This window comes from Canis aureus, chromosome 21, assembly GCF_053574225.1.
Source record: "Canis aureus isolate CA01 chromosome 21, VMU_Caureus_v.1.0, whole genome shotgun sequence".
NCBI classification, from domain to species: Eukaryota; Metazoa; Chordata; class Mammalia; order Carnivora; family Canidae; genus Canis; species Canis aureus.
The window spans coordinates 54,426,847-54,447,775 of record NC_135631.1 but is presented as its reverse complement, the minus strand read 5'-3'; the positions used below and the strand labels follow the sequence as shown (position 1 = coordinate 54,447,775).

General features: G+C 60.2%; 1 protein-coding gene across 5 annotated transcripts in view; it reads right to left on the bottom strand.

Moving 5' to 3' along the window:
- Positions 1–357: 357 nt before the first annotated feature.
- Positions 358–20,929, bottom strand: part of GRB10 (growth factor receptor bound protein 10) — a 157,787-nt gene continuing 137,215 nt past the window's right edge. For 4 of the 5 annotated variants that reach the window (XM_077864166.1, XM_077864168.1, XM_077864169.1 and 1 more), the window contains 11 exons: positions 20,318–20,433; positions 19,247–19,315; positions 17,528–17,665; positions 15,755–15,865; positions 13,727–13,825; positions 7,589–7,666; positions 6,782–6,898; positions 5,027–5,093; positions 4,781–4,868; positions 2,333–2,426; positions 358–808 (listed from right to left, as the gene is read on the bottom strand). In XM_077864166.1, the coding sequence (XP_077720292.1) occupies positions 662–808; positions 2,333–2,426; positions 4,781–4,868; positions 5,027–5,093; positions 6,782–6,898; positions 7,589–7,666; positions 13,727–13,825; positions 15,755–15,865; positions 17,528–17,665; positions 19,247–19,315; positions 20,318–20,433 (1,124 nt within the window). In that variant the 3' untranslated portion in view covers positions 358–661. Of the gene's footprint in view, positions 809–2,332; positions 2,427–4,453; positions 4,508–4,780; positions 4,869–5,026; positions 5,094–6,781; positions 6,899–7,588; positions 7,667–13,726; positions 13,826–15,754; positions 15,866–17,527; positions 17,666–19,246; positions 19,316–20,317; positions 20,434–20,929 lie in introns of those variants that run through there. The other variant, XM_077864167.1, reaches the window with a different exon arrangement.

Genomic DNA, 20,929 nt, shown 5'->3' with positions numbered 1-20,929 from the left:
CAGGCGGCCTGTTGCCCGGTTACCTGCTCTGCATGGGCGCCCCCTCCCGAGCCGCCTGCCCACCCCGCCCCTGCACCCCAGCGCACAGAGACCCCATGCATCCCCCTGCTCCTGCGCCCCAGCGCATGGAGACCTCATGCCCCCCCTCCCCCGCCCCTGCACCCAAGGCACGGAGAGCCGCACGCCCCTGCGCCCCTGCGCCCCAGCGCATGGAGACCCCACGCCCCCCCCCCCCCGCTCTGCCCCTGCGCACGGAGACCCCCGCCCCTGCGCCCCGAGAGCCGCAGGACCGCCTGGGGGGCCGCGGCCCGCGCCGGAAACAAAGGAGGCGTGCAAAAAGGGATCGCTACAAAAAAGTAAACGTATCAGTTTTAATCGTCAAGATTATTCCAGGGAAGAGTTCGTTTCCAATCCCTCGTCTCCGGCTCTCGGCCCTCGCGGCCCGGCCAAGGCGACCGTGGTCGTCGCGGGTTCGCGGGTTCGCCTCCCAGCGTCGCTCTGGTCTCCCCGGCGGGGGGGGGGGCGGGGGCGGCGGGGCGGGGCGGCGAGTCCCTGGAGGGCGGCGGGAGGGACCCCCGGCCGGGCACCCCGCGCCCCCGGCCCCGCGCCCGCCCCTCCCGCTCCAGTGTCAGCTTCCTCCGGCGGCGGCCCGGCCCGTGGGTCATAAGGCCACGCGGATGCAGTGGTGCTTGAGCTTGCAGGGCAGGACTCCCTTGTTGAGCTGGTAAAAGTCAACGAGCTGGATCAGGTCCGAGAATTTGGTGTTGCCGTCGTCAAGGCTGAAGAACATCTGCCCGTCGTCCTCGCACTGGAGGGACACAGGACACGCGCCCCGTTAGCGGCCCCGGAGCTGCGGGCGCGGGGCGCGAACCCGGGCCGTCGCCGTCTCCAGCGCTGCGCGGGGTTCGGGGGCTCCGGGGGCTCCAGGGAGCAGGTGCCTGTGCGCCCAGCCCCAAGCCGACCGCGACCGCGGGGCCGCCCATCCCCGCCCCGGGGGGCCGCCCCATCCCCGCCCCGGTGGCCGCCCATCCGCCGTGGGCCTGCAGCTCCCGCTCCAGCTCCGAGGACTCCCAGGAGGCGGGGGCCACGAGGGCGAGAGCACCTGTCAGAGGTGGTGGCGGGCAGCACAGGCGGCCAAGGAAGCTCGGCCCTGGGGGGCAGCCCCCAGGTCTGCGCCCATGGTTCCCCTCCCTCTCCCCCCTGCGGACCGCCTCCCCTCCCCTCTGCGCTGGGCGGAGCAGCCGTCGGGGCACCAGGAACGCTCCCCAGGTGCCTGCAGCTCCCAGCCTGGCCCCTGCGGGGGGCTCCGGGGACCCCAATCTGCTGGGCGCCAGCGGAACCGGGCACGGCCTCCACCGAGCCTTCTGCACCTGGCCTGTGCCCGGGCGCCCTGAGGGCCAACCCACCGGGGAACTCTGAGGGGCCACCACCACCTGCAGGACCTGCAAGCTCGGTAGGCGGGCCGCAGGCTCTAACCTGCTCCTGAGCCACAGGGGTGCAGGCAGCAGATGCTGGGGCCCACCCAACCCCGGGATACACCAGGATCCACGCCCCGCACCCCTGGGCCTAGAGGGTCACCCGTGCGCCACTGGGACACAAAAGGTGCCGACCCACCTAGGCAGTTTTCAGAAACGTTCGAAGGAAAATCTGTTTCCTGATCCAGGGACCAAGTGGAAGAAGCAACGCAATTCGACTTTGGGGACCTCAGGGCTGCACGACTGTCCTTCCACCAGGGACCCACCAGTGCAAATCAGACCCCTCGGGTTCCAGGAGCCAGCCTCCCGCCCAGCAGGAATCCTGTCTTTCTGACTATGCGTGCCCCATGTGCACCCCCGACCCTGCTCCCCCTTGGCATAGGCCCCCCCAGATGTGCACCCCCTGACCCCGCTTTCCCCCAGCGTGCACCCCTGATGTGCACCCCCTGACCCTGCTCCCCCTCGGCATGGGCACCTCCCTCAGCTGGACGTGCGCCCACCCCCTACCTACCCCCCGTGGGCCCCTCCTCCCCCTGGACATGTGCCCACCCCCAACCCTGCTCCCCTTTGCCGTACCCCCACCAGTGCTCCCCTCCACCTGCACCCCCCCCACCCAGCATGGCCCAGCTCAACTGCAGGCGGCCCCAGGCTGGCCCCCGCTTCCACTGACTTCCAGGGAAACAGCAAAGGTCAAAGCAGCAGCTCCCCAGGGGCTCCTGGAAGCCTCTCCTCCAGCTCCGCCTGCCACTCAGCCCCCCACCCCCCTCGGTGGTTCGCTTAGTTTCTGACTTGGAAACCGCGTTCAGACGAACCCAGAAAACAGCAACAAGACTCAGTGAGACGTCATCCGTACTTACAGGTAAGATCTGGAAATTTTTAATTTTCTGATGATGACACATCGTGAGCACAAATGCCTTTGGATTGCTCTGGCTGTCTCGGAGGAGGAAAAGCCTGGAGACGGGAAAAAATCAGCTGATGGCACGTTTTTAAAATCCCGACCTGATATGTACATTTGCATACCTGCCCCCACACACCTGCACACTCACGCACCCACGCACACCCACGTGCACACATCCGCTGGCACACACACCCACACACACATGTGCACACACCTGCACACAACCACATGTGCACACACTTGTACACCCTCAGGTGCACACACACCTGCACACAACCACATGTGCACAAACCTGTACACCCTCAGGTGCACACACACCTGCACACAGCCACGTGTGCACACACCTGTACACCCTCAGGTGCACAAATACCTGCACACAGTCAAGTGCACACACACCCACTGGCACATCTCCCCGTCCCTGCAGTAAGAAGCTCGTGGCCACGACGCTTCAGGACATGTTAGTGAGTGTGTGGCCCGTGCACTGGTTTCTGAGGGCCGCTCTCCACGGAAGGACACGCCAGAGCCGGAACAGTGTGCGCCACAAGGTGAGGACGTCCACCGTGAGCAGGGTTGTGCCCCAGGAGGCAGCATCAGCCTAAGTGCTGGTGCTGAGAGACCATGACCCGGAGGCTGGAACAGGGAACCGAGTGCGCGTGGCGTGCGGTCACACACACAGGAGTGAGCCGGCTCAGGGAGGAGCGGGGCCCTTGGAGCAGGGGCCAGCCAGACACACACCGGGGCGGATGGGCCACATGGGATGGCAGCCACCGCAGGTTACCGCCGGTCAAGGAGGGCCGGTCCCTGCGCACGAGCGTCAGCAGAGGAAACCGGCAAGAGGCAGCGTGTTCAGCCGCACACGGTCACCACCCGAATAGCTGTGCATCACGAGGGCGGGGGGGGGGGGTGACTGCCCATGGGACAAACTGCCACCACCAAGCACTCAAGGTGCCAGGGACCAGCTACCCGCCCAGCCGTGCCCCGGCCCATCCATATCCCCTCTGCACGCGCCGACCTCGCTGGACCCCAAGCACCCAGGCACGCTCGGTAGCGACCGGCCTGTCGCCGTGACAAGCGTCCACGAAGGACAGGGCTCAGGAGACGTGCCGAAAACAGGAAGTTTTGACCGAAACCCATCGAGTCTTAAGAGCGTGAGTACGAGACGGTGCTTTAAACAAGGAGCAGCTCCTCTGAGCGGCAGGAAGCTGCTAGAAGGCCGCTCTGAACGCCAATGCCCGTAGGAGCCGGACAGTCCGGGCGGCCGGCGGCTCGCCAACTCCCTCAGCAGCCCCCATGTGCGAGCAACACAGGGACACGGAGGGGACGCCAGGGCCCATCCCCCTTCAAGCCAACTCTGTGTGATGGATATTTTTTTTTTTTTTTGCAGCAATTAGGGAAATTTGAACCCAGACCGGGCTTCAGAGGATACTACGGCATTCCGGCTTGTCCCGGGAAGAGCAACAATGATTTCGTGGTCGAGTCCACAGACAAGAGCATGTTTTAGAGACGTGCCAGCTGCGTTTCGTGGTGAACGTTCCGAATGTCTGGGATTTACTTTAAAATATTCCAGGAGGGAAGTGGGGAGGAGGAAGGAGCCCTGAATATGGGAAGGGACAGAGAAAACCTAAAATTAGCAAACTGTCCCAACCAGACAAGGATCACACGGCGGCGACTCACTACCCTCCTGTCTCGTGGGTAAAATTCTGGATCTCCGTAGTTCAGCTTTTAACAGATGGGGGGCAGGAAAAGCAGAGTCGCCGCCGGCGGGCAGCGGCGTGAGAGGACACGGTGACAGCCGCTCAGTCGCACGCGTCACGCGTCTGCATCCATAGCCCTGGGAGCAGGACCGCAGGGGGAGCGTCAGCCGATGGGATACGGGCCCCGAGAGGGCTGTGCCCCGGGGTTGGCGGCTCTCAGTCTTGGGACCCCGGACACGGCCCCGGGTGAGCGTCCCAGGCTGGCCGTGGGCACACCTGCCCAGTCGCCCCGTCTCCGCGGCCAACAGCCACCGCAGCCGCCGGACACGGGAGCGAAGCTGACCTGCCCGCGGCTGAGCCAGCCCCAGGGAGGGGGACTCACTCACTCTGCGGCCGGACGTCACCAAGGTTTGGGGTCGTCCGTCCTCAGGAAAAGCCACCTGATGAAAAGTAACGGGCTTGGTGCTGCGTCCGTCTGGATTCAACACAGCGGCCGTGGCTGGCGCCATACGGGGTACGGACAGGACGGGCGCAGTCCCCGCCGGACCACTCGCCAGCCGAGCCCCCTCGCTCCACAGTGACCCGGAGCCACGCTGTCCTCTTTACGTCGAGGCTCTGACAACGGCCCCCCCGCCGGGTCCCCAAGAAGCCAGAGCATGTGCCCGGCACGACACAAGGCAGCAGGTGCCGCTCTCCGGGCGGCGCGTCCTTACCCGTCCACCAGGCCCTGCTGCTTGATGATGCGGTGCGACTCCTCCCTGGAGATCCTGCCGTGAAACCAGTGCTGCGTCCTGTGGATCACTGCGGGAGGGAATGGAGGAGGGAAGGGCTGGGCGGCCCCCGGCCACACCTCCAGGCACACCGGGCACCGGGCCCAGGGAGTCTGGGGAAGCTCGGGGGCAGGTGCAACCCGGGTCACCTGCTCACGTGGAAAGGACAGGGCCGGCTGCTGCGCTTACCTGTACTCAGGGTAGACGGGTGCAGGGGACTTTGGCTGCCTAGGATGTTCATCCGGGTGCTTCGTTTCTGCGGAGGAGACGCCTGCGTGAGTGCCAGGGACACCTGCCTGGCATGGGGGGGGCCGGGCCCTTGGCCATGAAGCCACCTGAGCCCTGCTCGTGTGACCAGAGTTGTAAGAACAGGAGAGGCCCGGGCATCTGGACCATCCCGGGGCTGCAGCCAGGTGCCAGCTCCTTGCGGAGGACACCCCACCCGGCAAGCCCGGCTGAGTGCTCGGGGAAGGCACGCGCTCTCCCACGGGGAACCCGGTCCCGGTCCTGGGCTGCGGCGTGGACACCTTGCACGGGAGCCAGTGGGGGCCGTGGGTGGTGGACGTGGGTGCGGGGACGTGGGTGGTGGACTTCGGCATGGGGATGTGGGTGCTGGACGTGGGCGCGGGGATGTGGGTGCTGGATGTGGGTGCTGATGTGGATGCTGAGGATGTGGGTGCTGGATGTGGGCGCGGGGACGTGGGTGCCTGATGTGGGCATGGGGACGTGGGTGCTGATATGGACGCTGAAGATGTGGGTGCTGGATGTGTGTGCAGGGGCATGGGTGCTGGACGTGGGCGTGGGGATGTGGGTGCTGATGTGGATCCTGAGGACATGGGTGCTGAATGTGGACGCTGAGGATGTGGGTGCAGGGACACGGATGCTGGATGTGGGCGCAGGGACATGGGTGCTAGACATGGGTACTGATGTAGACACCGAGGACGTGGGTGTTGGATGTGGGCGCAGGGACGTGGGTGCTGGATGTGGGCACGGGGATGTGGGTGCTGATGTGGACACTGAGGACATGGATGCTGGATGTGGGTGTGGGGACATGGGTGCTGGATGTTGGTGCGGGGACGTGGGTGTTGGACGTAAGTATGGGGATGTAGGTGCTGATGTGGACACTGAGGACATGGATGCTGGATGTGGGTGCTGGACGTGGGTGTGGTGATGTGGGTGCTGATGTGGACACTGAGGACATGGATGCTGGATGTGGGTGTGGGGACATGGGTGCTGGATGTTGGTGCGGGGACGTGGGTGTTGGACGTAAGTATGGGGATGTAGGTGCTGATGTGGACACTGAGGACATGGATGCTGGATGTGGGTGCTGGACGTGGGTGTGGTGATGTGGGTGCTGATGTGGACACTGAGGACATGGATGCTGGATGTGGGTGTGGGGACATGGGTGCTGGATGTTGGTGCGGGGACGTGGGTGTTGGACGTAAGTATGGGGATGTAGGTGCTGATGTGGACACTGAGGACATGGATGCTGGATGTGGGTGCTGGACGTGGGCGCAGGGATGTGGGTGCTGATGTGGACGCTGAGGACATGGATGCTGGATGTGGGTGTGGGGATGTGGGTGCTAGACGTGGGCGCAGGGATGTGGGTGCTGATGTGGACGCTGAGGACATGGATGCTGGATGTGGGTGTGGGGATGTGGGTGCTGGACGTGGGCGCAGGGATGTGGGTGCCTATGTGGATGCTGAGGACATGGATGCTGGATGTGGGTGTGGGGATGTGGGTGCTTGCTGGATGCGGGTGCGAGGACGTGGGTGCTGGATATGGGCATGGGGATGTGGGTGCTGGGTGCAGGGACGTGGGTGTGGGGACATGGGTGCTGGACGTGGGTCCCCCGTGTACCCGCAGGGCCGTTCTTGTGGGAGTCCAGTGGCAGGGGGGGTGCCACCCGCGAGGGGCCTGTCCCAGGCTGGCCGTGCTCTTACCCTCCACGCGTGGCCTTCCTCCAGGGCCGCGCTCTGGGCTTCCGCCGGGTTCTCTATCACTCTTCCCGTTTGCCCAGAAAAATCCATGGCCACGAGGGAGTTCTCCGACACGCTGCGCTGGAAGGAGAGGCCCCAAGGTCTTATCACGACGGGAGTCCAGCCAGGGCGGCCCTCAGGAACGTTGGTGCCACGCCGTCCCGCAGATGGCACCCGCACCCAGGGGAGGGCTGACCCGGGGGGTTGACGGCGATGCCCTGCCCCCCACGGACGGTCTGGGTGGAAACTCAGTGCCTGGGGGTCCTTGGGCTGAGGACAGCTGTGGTCTCCCTCGAGGGCGCGGGGGGCACAGGGCCTGGACGGCGGGGACCCACGAGGCCCCCAGCCTGCACCAGCACCCGCCGCAGACGTGGAAACGCCGTGGAGCTCAGCCCAAACCGGCCACCAAGTCCCTCCCTCAGGGCTCGGTTCAGGGCACCGCGTGGACCCTCCCTGTGGGCATCTGACATTTCCCGGGAACGGGCCTGCGGAGCTCAGGGTCATGCTTGAGGGCAACACGGGCTCCTGCACCTCCGGGCAGCAGAGTCCTCCGGGGAACAAGGACAAGGAGTCCCCGCTCGAAGCGGGCCGGGGAAGGCTCCAGCACAACGGTCACGGCGCCCACGGTGCCAAGGCTGAGCTGGCTGAGGGCGACGAGCTCCGCCCTCAAGGGCTGTGAGGGGCACGCGGGGGCCCCGAGGATGAGGATGGGCAGGACGTGTCCCAGGACGGATGTGCCTTCTGGAGCTTCTCCGCGGCCAGCGTACTCACCACGGGCGTGGAGAAGGACGGGAGCAAGGCCTTCCTCTGCGGCGGGATCCGGTAGTTCTGGTACAGCAGCATCCCGTACTGCAGGGGGAGGCCGGGGTCAGCCACGGGCCCGAGTCCCCGAGCCCCCGAGCCCCCCAGGCCCAGAACGTGGCAACGGCACGCTGAGTACGGAACAGGGAGCAGAACCCCCGCCGCCCCTGCGGGCACACAGCCTCGCTCCTGCGCGACGGCTGCCTGCGGGGCTCAGGGGGTGAAGCGTCTGCCTTCAGCTCAGGTCGGGATCCCAGAGTCCTGGGGTCAAGTCCTGCATCGGGCTCCCTGCTCAGGGGGGCGTCTGCTTCTCCCTCGGCCTCTGCCTCTGCTCATGCCCTCTCTCCCTCTAGCCCCGCTCTCTTGGAAAATAAGCAGTCTTTAAAAAAAAATGTAGGAAAGGAAGACAGGCTGGCGGGACACATGGAAAACTAGGAAACGTCAGGCTTAAGCACAAACGTCATTAATCGTCTACCAAAGGGCGTGCTTCCCAACAAATACTCCAATTAGAGCGTGACGATGGTCAGAGGGGGAAACACGATTACGTGATGCTCGTCAGAGGCGCGGCCTAGACACAAGGACCCAGACAGGCCGAAGAATCGTGCCAACGCTGCTGGGGAACACGGACATACGCACGGCAACGTCAGGGCCCCCGGACCGCAGGGCAGGCAGCGCTGCTGCAGGTGACAAGGACCGAAGGATCCACAGGAAGACGCACGCTTCTGTGAGCTAATCACACGCACACGCACGCATGCGGGTACGCGCGTGTTCACGGGAGCAGACGTGCACGTCACACGCACATGCGCAAGTGCCCTGAATCGAGTCATTATACAAACATGACAAACAGCAGCTAGAGGAAGCATTTTCGTCTGAGGCATGGTTGGAAATGTCGGCTTAAGTCAATGACGGGAGCGTCGCTTCCGAAACAGATCGGAAAGGTCATGGAGCTAAGGCCAAAGAAACAGGAAGGGAAACCGCGTGCACACACGGGCACGGGCACGCGCACACGGGCGCACACCCGCCTCAGGAGTGCCCAGGACCGCTCTCCCAGGAACTCACCAGGGACTCCTCCTCCACCCGCGAGCTGTCTAACTGGCTTGTCTTCAGTATAAAACTGTTTCACGGGCATGATCGTCTTTAAATATTACTTTTGCCTTAATTATTAAAGAAGTTGTATGTTTCCGACACTTCTCTTTTGTGGTTCCGTGATCATTAATTCTTGTTTTTTCTCACTTAAATAACTACGCCAGCTGTCACAGTGTGAGCGTCATCGGTACACGTGCTTGACGATTCTTTAGATTATTAACCTTCTGCACGCAACCTTGGCACAAATCACGTAATATTATTTTCCCTTTTACTCTAGGTGAGTGGATTTTAAGGAAATACTTATGGCCCAATCAACACCTTCCTCTGTTGCTTGGAAAGAAGAATGTCTGGCCGGAGAAACACCTGCCCCCTTCTTGGCGACGTGCTGTTTCCTGTTCACTCCCGCCTGAGCTTGATAGTCTTGGACGCTTTTCTCAGAGAAGCATGAGTGACGGCTCAGGAGGGACCGCAGAGACGGCAGCTCACGGCTGCACAAAGTCGACGTGCGCCGTGTCTGGAAACCACCTCCCCGTACGTGACGTTAGCGTGGTGAACGCACAACAGAAATAACACCCAGACCCCTTTCTCTCGGAATTTAATTAAACATTTAGCCTTTATGTTCTTAAGCGAGATAGGATATAGGTTCATGTCCTTGGGCAAAGGCTGCATGAAGGCTTAGGGTCACGACCAGAGAGGGGGCCTCGCATGTTGCCAGGCTGAGCTCCAGGCACGCGGAGCGCGGGAGAGGACGCGCTGCTGCCTCAGGGAGCTGCAGTCGGACAGGCCACGCGCAGACAAGCAGCAGTGTGACCCGGTTATTAAGAGAGGAAACCCTAACTGTGTGCACGGTGAGGGCAAGTCTCTGCTTATGGGGCCAGGCCTGAGCTGGTTCTTGAGGGACAGCACCAGGGAGGCGACCAACCCCTCCACATGCCGTGCTGGTTCCACGGGCGGTCACAGTCCACGCGGCACACGGGTTAAAGGTTCCTGGGGGGATCCCCGGGGGGCTCAGCGATTTAGCGCCTGCCTTTGGCCCAGGGTGCAATCCTGGAGTCCCGGGATCGAGTCCCACGTCGGGCTCCAGGAATGGAGCCTGCTTCTCCCTCCTCCTGCCTCTCTCTCTCTATGTCTATCATAAATCAATCAATCAATCAATCAATCAATCTTAAAAAATTTTTTTAAAGGTTCCTGGGAGCTTAGGAGAAACTCATTTTTTTTTTTAAATGTGCTTGAGTTTCTCCTTCTGGATTTTCCAGCCAACTTTAAGGTTTCCTTTGTTTTTGCACACATTTCCTTTTTTTTTTATACATTTATTTTTTATTGGTGTTCAATTTGCCAACATACAGCACAACACCCAGTGCTCATCCCGTCAAGTGCCCCCCTCAGTGCCTGTCACCCAGTCACCCCCACCCCCCGCCCTCCTCCCCTTCCACCACCCCTAGTTCGTTTCCCAGAGTTAGGAGACTTTCATGTTCTGTCTCCCTTTCTGATATTTCCCACTTATTTTCTCTCCTTTCCCCTTTATTCCCTTTCACTATTTTTTATATTCCCCAAATGAATGAGACCATGTAACGTTTGTCCTTCTTCGATTGACTTACTTCACTCAGCGTAATACCCTCCAGTTCCATCCACGTTGAAGCAAATGGTGGGTATTTGTCGTTTCTAATGGCTGAGGAATATTCCACTGTATACATAGACCACAGCTTCTCTATCCATCATCTGTCGGTGGACACCGAGGCTCCCTCCACAGTCTAGCTATGGTGGACATTGCTCCTTTTGACGTGAAAATACCACAGCAGGTAGGTAGGTAAGTACGGCAGGTGTTTCCTCTTCCCGTTTTAAAAATTACTGGGTTTTATGTGCCTTCGTTTCTGGCCTCGACGTATTCCCCTCGTCCCGTTCCCACCGTTGACGCAGGTGTGGCTGGGAAGCCTGTCACCCAGCACAGGGAGTGCGGGCAGGGGCGGGGAGGGACGGTGGCAGGGCTGGACTTTCCGATGGCTTCGGAGCAGAGCGCCGTGGGCGTCCTTGGGGGCGCCTGCTCCTGACGGACACAAACTGCACCGTGTGCTGCTGCGTGTCTACAGCCAGCCTGGGGTCCCGAAACCCGCTCTCACGAGGCCAGCCTCTCTCTCGGGCGGAATTTCTACGGCAGTTTCAGAAACTTGAAGAGAACAGCGGCCAAGGTTAGAGCTCCCTCCACGGCCCATACGGCAGTGGGATTATTTAACAGACCACATAATAGGACGGAGGGAGGATCAGCAGCAGCCACTGCCTGCCGGCTTTACCCCCAAGACTATCTGAGGGCAGCGACGCCCGTTTCCTCCTGGGTGGGCTCAAGCTCCTCCGACGAGCACCCAGGACGGCCTTAGAGGCACAGAGAGGTCCCAGGTGGCTCTCGAGGTGTCGTCTCTCTCCAACAGGGCCCGGGGTTCCAGCACAGCGCGGACGGCTACTGCAGGACCCCCCCGCCAGGCAGGAGGGCCTCAGGGATACACCCGGGCAGCGGCCGGGGCAGGGACCAAGGACCCTCTGGGTGTCTTCTGCTTCCGCCAGGTAAGGACGCGCTCATCTGACCCCCTCTGGGGAACAGGGCAGTCTGAAGGCCAGAGTTCAGGGGACCTGCCAATACTTACTACAGACAAGACCGGGCAACTGGGAAAAGGTCCAACGTCTCCCCAGCCCGGGAGCCCTGGAGGCCCGAGACCCAGACTCTCTGAGGTCCAAGCTGCCACCTGCCGACCCTGCCGGCCCCGGGTCACTGCCAGGCTTGCCCAGCACACCCCGCAGATGAGAGGGAGAGGTGGCTTCCACAAAGAAAGAACACACGGAGTTTGGGTTGGTTCCCGCCGTCATTCGGCTCAGTTTTCCCAAGCATCTATTACGTTCCGGGCGTCGGGCTCCCTGAGAGGACTTCGGGGGCACCAGGCAAGGTGATGTCCAGGCCGCGAGCAGGCACACGGTGGGGGGGGCGGACAGGTGGACTTCTCCTGGTCAGGCCCCCGGGGCTGCTTGTCGGGGGCTGGAGAGAGGAGGGCAGAGTGTGTGCTCACGGCTTGAGAGAACAGGAGGCACTTTATCAGGTTCCCCGTGGCGTCAAACAGCCTCGACGCCTGAAAAAAATACACCCCACTGTGACGGTAACGTGGGGACGCAGGCGAGAGCCTATGGGTACAGGATTGGGTCTTCTGACCCCGCGGCCTGCTCTCAGACGGGACAGGGAGGGGGAACGAGGTAAGGAGGTGTCACGTGGGACGAGGCCTGCTGGGTGGCGGCAAGACACCTCGGCGCATAACCGTTGAGGTGCAACTCGGCTTCCGTGGCACCTGCCGTGGCCCAGGGAGGATGCTGACGGCGTGGACGTCACCCAGCTGCGGTGGGGGATGGGGGTTGTGGGTGCGAAGTAGCACGGAGCCCGGCTCACAGCAAGTGCTCCCAAACGTTCCTAAAAGTCCCCGTGCCTGGTCATTATGCTGGCGTCCGGGGACAGTCCTGCTCTGTCGTGCTCTGTCCGGTCCACGGGCCCTGCTTCCTCACGCTGGAAGCCGAGGGGCCAAGCTCGCCGTCGGGACGTACTGCGTGTTACCCCCAAGCACCTAACCTCCAGCGTCACATGTGTGTCCCCACCCACTTTCCTGCTTTTCCCAAAATAGCCTATATATCCGTAGATCCAAAAAAAAAAAAAAATCATAGAACCCCAGCAGACGTCCAGGGCTTCCCTCCACCTCTGCCCTGGTTCCCGGAGCCGTGCCCGCTGTGCCCACCAGCAGCCTCCCGAACACTCCCATGCACACCAGCAAATGCACAGGTGTATTTTCACTTCTCCTTTCCTTATCCCGACAACGAAGGTGGCACTTCGCACGTTGATTCTTAATCAACGCCCTGGAAAGCTCCCCACAGCTCCCTAGAGAGACCCTGGTTCTCTGCGTGACCGAGGGCCGCGTCTCCCAAGGCTGTCCCGTGACAGCTGGCTCAGAAAGGGGGCGCCTCCGTCTGCAACGCCCTCTACCAGCACTGACGTCGCCGCTCCGATTTGGAAACAATGACATTTTCCACGTACCCCCTCTTCATTTTATCGGCAGCAAAAATAAAACAAGACACGGTTCTGGAGAACAGGGGTTTGCGGGACGCCCAGCCTTGGAGCTTATGTCCTCCGGGGTCTCCCAGGGGTCATGAGCTGCACCTCCCTTGGCTCACCCGTTTCACCCGTGCCGACTCCCTGCCCAGCTGAGAGCTTCAGCACAGGCTGGGGTTTCATAGAGAGATCCCGAGCCCCCTTGCACAGGTCGGCCACAGCAGACCGAGCCAGCTTCCCCTCCAGACCCTGTGACAGTCCCCCTGTCCACCAGCTTGCACGACCTTAGGGAGCTGCAGACGCGCGGGGCATGTGTGCGCACAAAGGGACGTTTTGTGGGAACGCAGTGAGGTGTGCTGTCCCGGGACACGCTTCGCCTCTGCTGCTGCTGAGCCACACGAAGCCACCGCGGCAGTGACGTGGGCACCGCCTCACCTGGGGTTCCTGTAAGAACGCGCTGTCGGGGGCGCTGCGTCCCTTGGGCAGTTCGGCAAGCTGCACGGCGGGGTGTGTTCCCTCGGGGGCCTTGCTTTTCGGGAAGCCGAAAGCCTGATGCTCAGTCTCAGAAATGACCAACCGTCCTGATGAACTATCCCCGTCTCCCCGTCAGGTCTCTCTATTCCTATCTCTCTAGGCCACTGGCTCGCAACCGGTGCAGGCCCCCGCTCCCAGGCCCCTGGGGACCCTGGTCACACCCAGCCGGGCTGTCTCTACCGGCCGGGGTGCTCCCGGCATCCAGTGGGCGAAGCAGGGGTGTGGCCCACATCCCATCCCGCCTCCGAAAGTCAGGAGCCGAGGCTGGGAGCCGGTTCTGGCCTTTCCAACAGGAGGCCTCCGTGAGAAAGTTCTGAGGCCCGTTTGGGAAGTCGTGGGGGCGCCCGGGGCTGGCCGGGCATCGGGAGGGCTCGCGGCGAAGGAAGACACGCACCGGGCGCACGCGCGCGTACCTTGAGCAGCCTGCACGCCGTCATCCAGCACGTTCTCCCCTGCTCGTCTTCGGCACACAGCAGCCGCAGCTCTTTCGTCTCGTTCCTGACTTTGTTTGGCTACGGGGGTAAGAGAGGACCTGATGAGTGCGCCTTGGTGAACGCAACCCACGCCCGTGTTAGGGCACCAGCCAGCCAGACAAGCAGCCGGCTGAGACCAGAGGGCGCCTCCTCCGCCCGGCACGGGCCAGCCTGCCCACGGGTGGGCGTCGGCTCGAGCGCTCGGCCAGCTTCCAACAGGGGACACAACCCTCACAGGGCAAGGCAGTGCGTGCGTCAGGGACACGGGTGGCAGGTCTGTGCAGGGAAAGCTGGATTCAACCGGAGAGCCAGGCCCAGAGAATGGGAGAAAACATGTCTGGTCGCCTCCCAGGAAGCTGGTGGCAGCTGAGGAAGGGCCCACAGGGCTTGGAGGGGCTCGGCTCTGCAGCGGATCTCAGTGGCCCCAAGATGGAACGTGAAGAAGGCCCAGAGAATGAGGCCAGTGTCACCCCAGAGAAGGGGGCTGGGGGGCAAGCAGCCTGGGCCAGGCGGGGGCCACAGTCCCAGAGGCACTGAGGAGGGGCAGAGCTGCCCCAGGCAGAGGCAGCGTTTAGCTGGCGACAGGAGAACCGTGGCAGGTGTGGGCCACTGGGAAGTGGGGGACGTTGGCCGCCTGGGCTTCCACGGCCCCCAGCTCCACCCAGGCCCCCCGAGGCTGCCTGCATGGTGCCTCCCCGTGGACCTTGGGTCCTAGAGTCCCTGTGACGTCGACACCAAGTGAAGTGCAAGCTGGCATTGCCGGGAGCGGCGTGCGGCAGTGGGCTCCTGCTCCCCGGCCTCCGGTCAGGTCGAGGTGGAGCCCGGGCTCAGGAGTCAGCCCAGCTGGGGGCCCCAAGCACACTCACTGGTGGCTGGATGCGAGCAGCGGGGCCACTTCAGCTCCCACCTATGAGCACTGGCGAAGACGCAGTGAGAGGACGCAGGGAGAACCCTTGGTGGGGGCCCCTGCGCGCAGTCACTCTGCCATAAACGGCATCCACCAGGATGATGGCCGGCCTCACCAGGGGCGGATGTGTGTGTACATGCACGGGTGTGCCTGTGTGCGTATGTGCGAGTGCGTACTGTGTGTCCATGCAGGTGTGTGCGTGCACACACATGTATGTCTGCACATGTGTGTTCATGTAGGTGTGTGCATGCGTGCACATGAGCATATGTATGCATGCACACTGTGTTCATGAAGGTGTGTCCGTGTGTACAGGCGTGTATATGTCTACATGCGTGTGTTCACGCAGGCATGTGCATGCATGCACATGGTGCACACGTGTGTCCATGCAGGTATGTGCATATGCACACATGTGTATGTCTGCGTGCACGTGTGTCCATGCAGGTGTGTGAGTGCGTGCAAATGTGCATATGTATGTGTGCATACTTTGTATTCATGCAGGTGTGTGCCTGTGTACACGTGTGCGTCCATACAGGTGTGTGCTTGTGCACACGTGTGCACACATGTTCATGCAGGTGTGTCTATGTGCATATATGCATATGCATGTGTGCAGACCGTGTCCATGTAGGTGTGTGCCTGTGTACACATGTGTACATGTATATGTGAACACTGTGCATTCATGAAGGTGTGTGTGTGTGCACGGATGGAAATATGAGCACGTGAGCCCGTGCTCTCACATGCATGTGCGCAGAGGCAGGGCAACCCGTGGAGACACCCACTGTCCGGGTGACTGGAAGCCCACAGGGAAAGTGTCAGTTGTGGGCACCCTGGAGGCCACCAGGGGGCGGCAGGCCGGGGGTCACTAAGCCACGAGCCCAGGGACACACCCGGCCTGTCGTGTCCTGGGCGCCTCCCGGAGGGGCCGGCCACTCCGGGCCTGACGCGTGGCGAGCACACAGGAGCGCATCCAGCCCTCGTGGAACTGCCTTTCTGTTAGAAGGCGAACGCAAGCAGCGCCCCCGCAAGGACTCGCGGTTGCGCCCGGGGCCCGCGGGCCGAGGTACCTTTATGCAGAAGCCGTGGTCTGTGGGCGCGCCGTACTGCTTCCTGCCGGCGGTCAGGGAGAAGACGCTGCTCTCTTCCAAGCCCGCCAGCAGCTGCAGGTGCCTGGGCTCCTGCGGGAAAGGCTGGTCAGGGCGCGGCCGGGCGCACGCCCCCCTCGGATGTTCTACGGACCGTGAGCACCTTACACACCACGTGCCGACTTAAGACCAAACTGACCCAGGCCTCGCCAAGGAAACCCACCTCCCAGGACTGTGACACCAGGGGTGCCGGCCTGGCTCGGGGGGTTAAGTGTCTGCCTTTGGCGCAGGTCATGATCTCGGGGTCCTGGGATCGAGCCCCGCGTTGGGCTCGTCTGCTTCTCCCTCTGCCCCTGCCCCTGCCCATGCTCACTCTCATGCTCCCGGTCTCTCTATCAAATAAATAAAATCTTTACAAAGAAATAACGTGTTTGACACTGAGCTATAGCGAAGCCCCGTGACCAAACATTCAAGGTAAAAACCAGGAGAAAACCTGGGGCCTAAAGTCCAAAGTGAAGGGCACACCGCAACACAGGCCACCCCTGCTGCACGGTGTGCAGAGGCCGGCGGCCTGCAGTCTCCCATCGACAGCCTGTCCCATCCTTGTCCCCAGCCCTCCTTTGTCCCAGCTCTGCCTCCTGCTCTGGGTTCAGCACCTGCGAGGATGCTGGGGAGTCAGGAAATCAAGCTGCCCTTCACCTGCACCAGACGGAAGCTGTTCACCTGCCTAAGCCCCTCATCCCTGGCTCAGATGGGGCTGCCGCGGACTGCCCAGAGCGGCTGGACGGTGGCCTGGTGCCCAGCGCCCTGCCCGGGGTCCCAGCAGGCCCGCCCTCCTCTCCTGGCAGGAACCGCGCATGCTCAGCGCACAGTGTGCGGGCACCCTCCTGCCGTGGGGCCTGCTCACATCACGAGGACCGAGCGGGGGGGCCGGAGCAAGCACGGATGCGGACGGTGACCAGCAAGGTGGGCCCCCAACGCCCTAACTCCCCCTGGAGGCCTGCAGCTGTATCTTCCATCTCTTCCCCCAGGACTGTGACACCAGGGGTGCCGGCCTGGCTCGGGGGTTTAAGTGTCTGCCTTTGGTGCAGGTCATGATCTCGGGGTCCTGGGATCGAGCCCCGCGTTGGGCTCGTCTGCTTCTCCCTCTGCCCCTGCCCCTGCCCATGCTCACTCTCATGCTCCCGGTCTATCAAATAAATAAAATCTTTACAAAGAAATAACGTCTTTGACACTGAGACATAGCGAAGCCCCGTGACCAAACATTCAAGGTAAAGACCAGGAGAAAACCTGGGGCCTAAAGTCCAAAGTGAAGGGCACACCGCAACACAGGCCACCCCTGCTGCAATGTGCACTTCACATTCCTGCTAGAAATGCACGCACGACTCCAATTTCTTCCCTGCAGGGCCTACAGTAACATGGGCTGCACTGGCAGCCATCCCCCAGCCACCCTCTGGCCACCTTGGCTGCAAACTTCCAAACCATGGAAACTGAGGCGGTGTCCTTCAGGGAGTCGGGCCGCCAAGGAGGCTCGGCTCCCAAGCCCCAGAGGGGCCCAGCGGTGACGTGGCCAGGAGGCCTGCAGGTCTGTGCTGTCACCTGATTTCTGAGGGAGACCAGAGGGCCAGGAACCCGGAATTAGCTTCACAAATCATCACAAGCCCAGAGGACCCTGACTGACACGCATTTTCACGTCCACTCTGAACGCGGCCGGCCTGGTGTGACGGGGGTGGCAGTGGTGGCTTTAAAACCCACCTTTGACACTCCCTTCGTGGAGCAATAAAGGCCCGATCTGCGCAAACACACGTACAGCTTTCTCCACGACTTCCTCCCCAGCTCCTTCACGTGCAAAAACCCCTGGATTTCAGGACAGCTACTAGAGTTCAGAAAGTTCTGTTGAAGAGATTTTTAAAAGTCAGATAATACTGCCATTAGAAGCATGAGAGCAGGTATGTTATACCGGCATCGCTAACATTTTGATGTTTCCTGGATTATAAAAATATTCTTTTTTGGTCAAATGAAGCATTTCCAAATGATAGTTTTCCTTTCAAAAATCTTAAGACCCACCTAAGCTGGTGTGCAGGGAACATAATCAATATTTAAGCACACAGGAGCCAATGGGCCTTTGTAACACCGACGAGAAAACCCAGGAAGTCACAGATTTCCATATAAAATGTACATAAGGGCGTCGCCTTTTATCCTGGTTTTCCATGAAACATGCGGTCTGATCATCAGAGTTAGGGCGACAGGGGGCGCTGGGAGTAAGCAGGTCACTTTCATCGTGTGCCCCTCCACGGAGAGGTGTGCTAACAGTTCTCTCTGGAAATACTTCAGTGAGGCCACTGACCCCGCTAAGCCCTCTCACATGCAGGCACATCCTTCTCGGGAAACAGAGGTCAAGAGCCAGGTCCGGGAGTGAAGCTGGGGCAGTGACATAGGTGGGTCCTCTCCACTGGACTGTGAGGGGACACAGCTCCTCCCGCAGGTGGGACAGAGTCTCATGCGCCCTTGCCAAGCACACGAGCCATCCCAAATCAGGCCCTGAGCCCTGGCCCTGATCCCTTACGGGGATCCCTGTCACCCTTACGGTGCACAGCCCATGAGAACCACATGGCAACAAACAACTCTTGCCAGAAGAGGCAAATTCTATGGTCAGGGGGGCTTCGGAGGAGACACCAGAATAGCTCTGAAGCCCTCACCCTTCGGGAGGTGAGAATAGCCCTGGTGATCCAGAGAGCAGACAAGGGAGGGTCGTGGGGAGACTTTGTAGGAACTAACTTTTAGTGGATTCTCATAACTGGATGCCACCTGGAGGGTGCTGGCTGCCCTCATGAATGGCCTGTTCTCTCACTGAACACGCTGTAGACAGACACATTTTTCCGGGCACAGCAGGAATATTCCCCTTCCCAACTTCCCTGGAAGAGCCTGAGCAGCACCCAGCCAGGGGAGTCCAGGGGTGTGTCTGCCACTGGGAGGGGCTGGGGAAAAGCCAGGTTTTCTTGGAACAGGACTTTAGAAGGCAGAGGGAAAATTAAGACAGACGCAAATCTAATTTTAATGCACAACATGCTACCTTTTAAAGGGTTTTATGGCAGCCCAATCCTTTTTCACTATAAGGGGGCACGGTATCTCTGTAGAGATCCCCAGGGTGGTGGCCTGACCCCGGACCCACACTCCAGAGGAGCCTTGGGGAGAACACGCCAGCCTGTGGCCTCTCCCTTTTGCTCATGTTGCTTCTAACTCACAGGAAGCTTATCCTGTTTATAAGTGCTTGTTTTGCTTTGAAGGAGCCTGGCCGCACACACATTTCCCAGGTCAACATTTATTTCTGGTTACTCTAAACCCCACCGGGAGCCAAGCCTAATACGTGATGAAGAATGCAAGCAACCCCATCAAGGTTTTGTGGGGCTGTGACCGCAGCTCGAGAGGACTTGCACCCAGAAAACCTAGCAGAAGTCTCTTCCCACTCAGTACCTGCAAAAGCTGGCTGTGACCGCCATTTGACTGCTGGCACCAAGTAACCATCTGCTCTGGGAAGAAATTCTAAGGAAACAGGAAAACAAATACAGTGAAAGTTAGTTTTCTAAGGTGGGGAAAAGCATGCTTACGGGGGTGCCAATACTAAAAACATTCCTATGAGTGAGTGCACGTCTGTATTTAAAAGGACGATCTCTTTTCCTCCCTTATCCCATGGTGGAAACCTCTACTTCAAGAAGTTGCCACATTTCCTTAAGTGGTGAACTTGAGGTTGGAGTATCTCTCACGTTTAACGTGGATCCACGTCTCTCAGCGCACACCAAGGCGGAGGGCCGCCACACGGTGCCATGAGATACACAACTCTGGGAAACCAAAAGAGGAGGAACACGGTGGCAGAGAAAAGCTTCTTTTGGTACATCACACAAAATCAGTTATCCTATTTCTTGCTTTCAAATAAGAAAGCAGCCAAACTACCGAGCCAGAAGTTGACGATGGACCTTCTGCTCATGTCATGATGGCTTGACCCCATGACTCAGGTCAGGAGCACGTGCCATGGCAGCAGGAGGCTCCTGACCCTGAGATGTCACAGGACACGTGCCCCTCACCGTCCCCCCTCCCCCCACAAATAAAAAGGAAACAAAGATCAGCCCAACATGCCTGGAAATTCATTCTTGTACAAACCATACAGGATTATTTCCTACTTGCAGAGAGTAAGGAGCCTTTATTCTGCTGAATATTGAACTGATTGGTTCCAATTTAACCACGAACTTGTGATATAACTGAAAAAGCCGCCCCTCGTGTCTCCTGACCGAGGGGCTAACCCCCTTGCCCTCTGCTACCAGGAAGAGTGCACTCGTTACCTCTGGCCACTACAGAGGCATTTAGTTAAGCGTCGGAGACTGAGTTCTGAGCAAGGGTTGCTTCGTGAGATAGCGACGCGGATTCTCGAACCCATCTGCTACCCCCATACGGCTCAGCTATGTTATCCTCCGCTGCTGTTGATCCCAAGTAACCACCACAAGATTTTGAGAGTCCCAAACCCTAAACCCAAAGAGAGAAGACACTCACCGTAGGATTTTTGAAAAACTCGTATTTTGCGTAATTCTTCCTAAATAAAAATTTGCTTTCGCTTGCCATGGTACTCTCCACCTGAACCACCAGCTCATGGTCTTCCAGGCACCTTTCTGCAGAGGGAAAACACGAATGTGAGAAGACACAGGTGGAACCTGCAAGGTGGCTTTACCACCACCACCGACACCTGGCTAGATTTCCGTTCCTCTTCATACGACGCGAGCGGACATGAGGTCCAGGACTTGATAAAATCTAAATCTCTCTTTAGTGCACTACACCAAATGCAGACGGGGTCCTGAAAGAAGTGGCGTGAGGAATTCAAGTCCGTCCTTACTTTTCTACACTTCTCAGTTTGGCACCAGTGAAAGTTGGGAGAGCCAAGAAGGAATCCCAGCAAGAGAATACGGGGGGGACACGCTGCTGTCGGTCTGTCTGAACACACTTCCTGGGAAGGCTGAGGCCCCATCATCCACATCCTGGAGCTGCTCTCCTAGACAAGGTCGTATTGCTAGGACGGGGATGCAAACACCTCTTATGTGGCGGTCACACCCTCTCCCACCTGTCTCCTCAAACACAGGAAACTGACCGTCCTAAGTCCTGGAACATTCA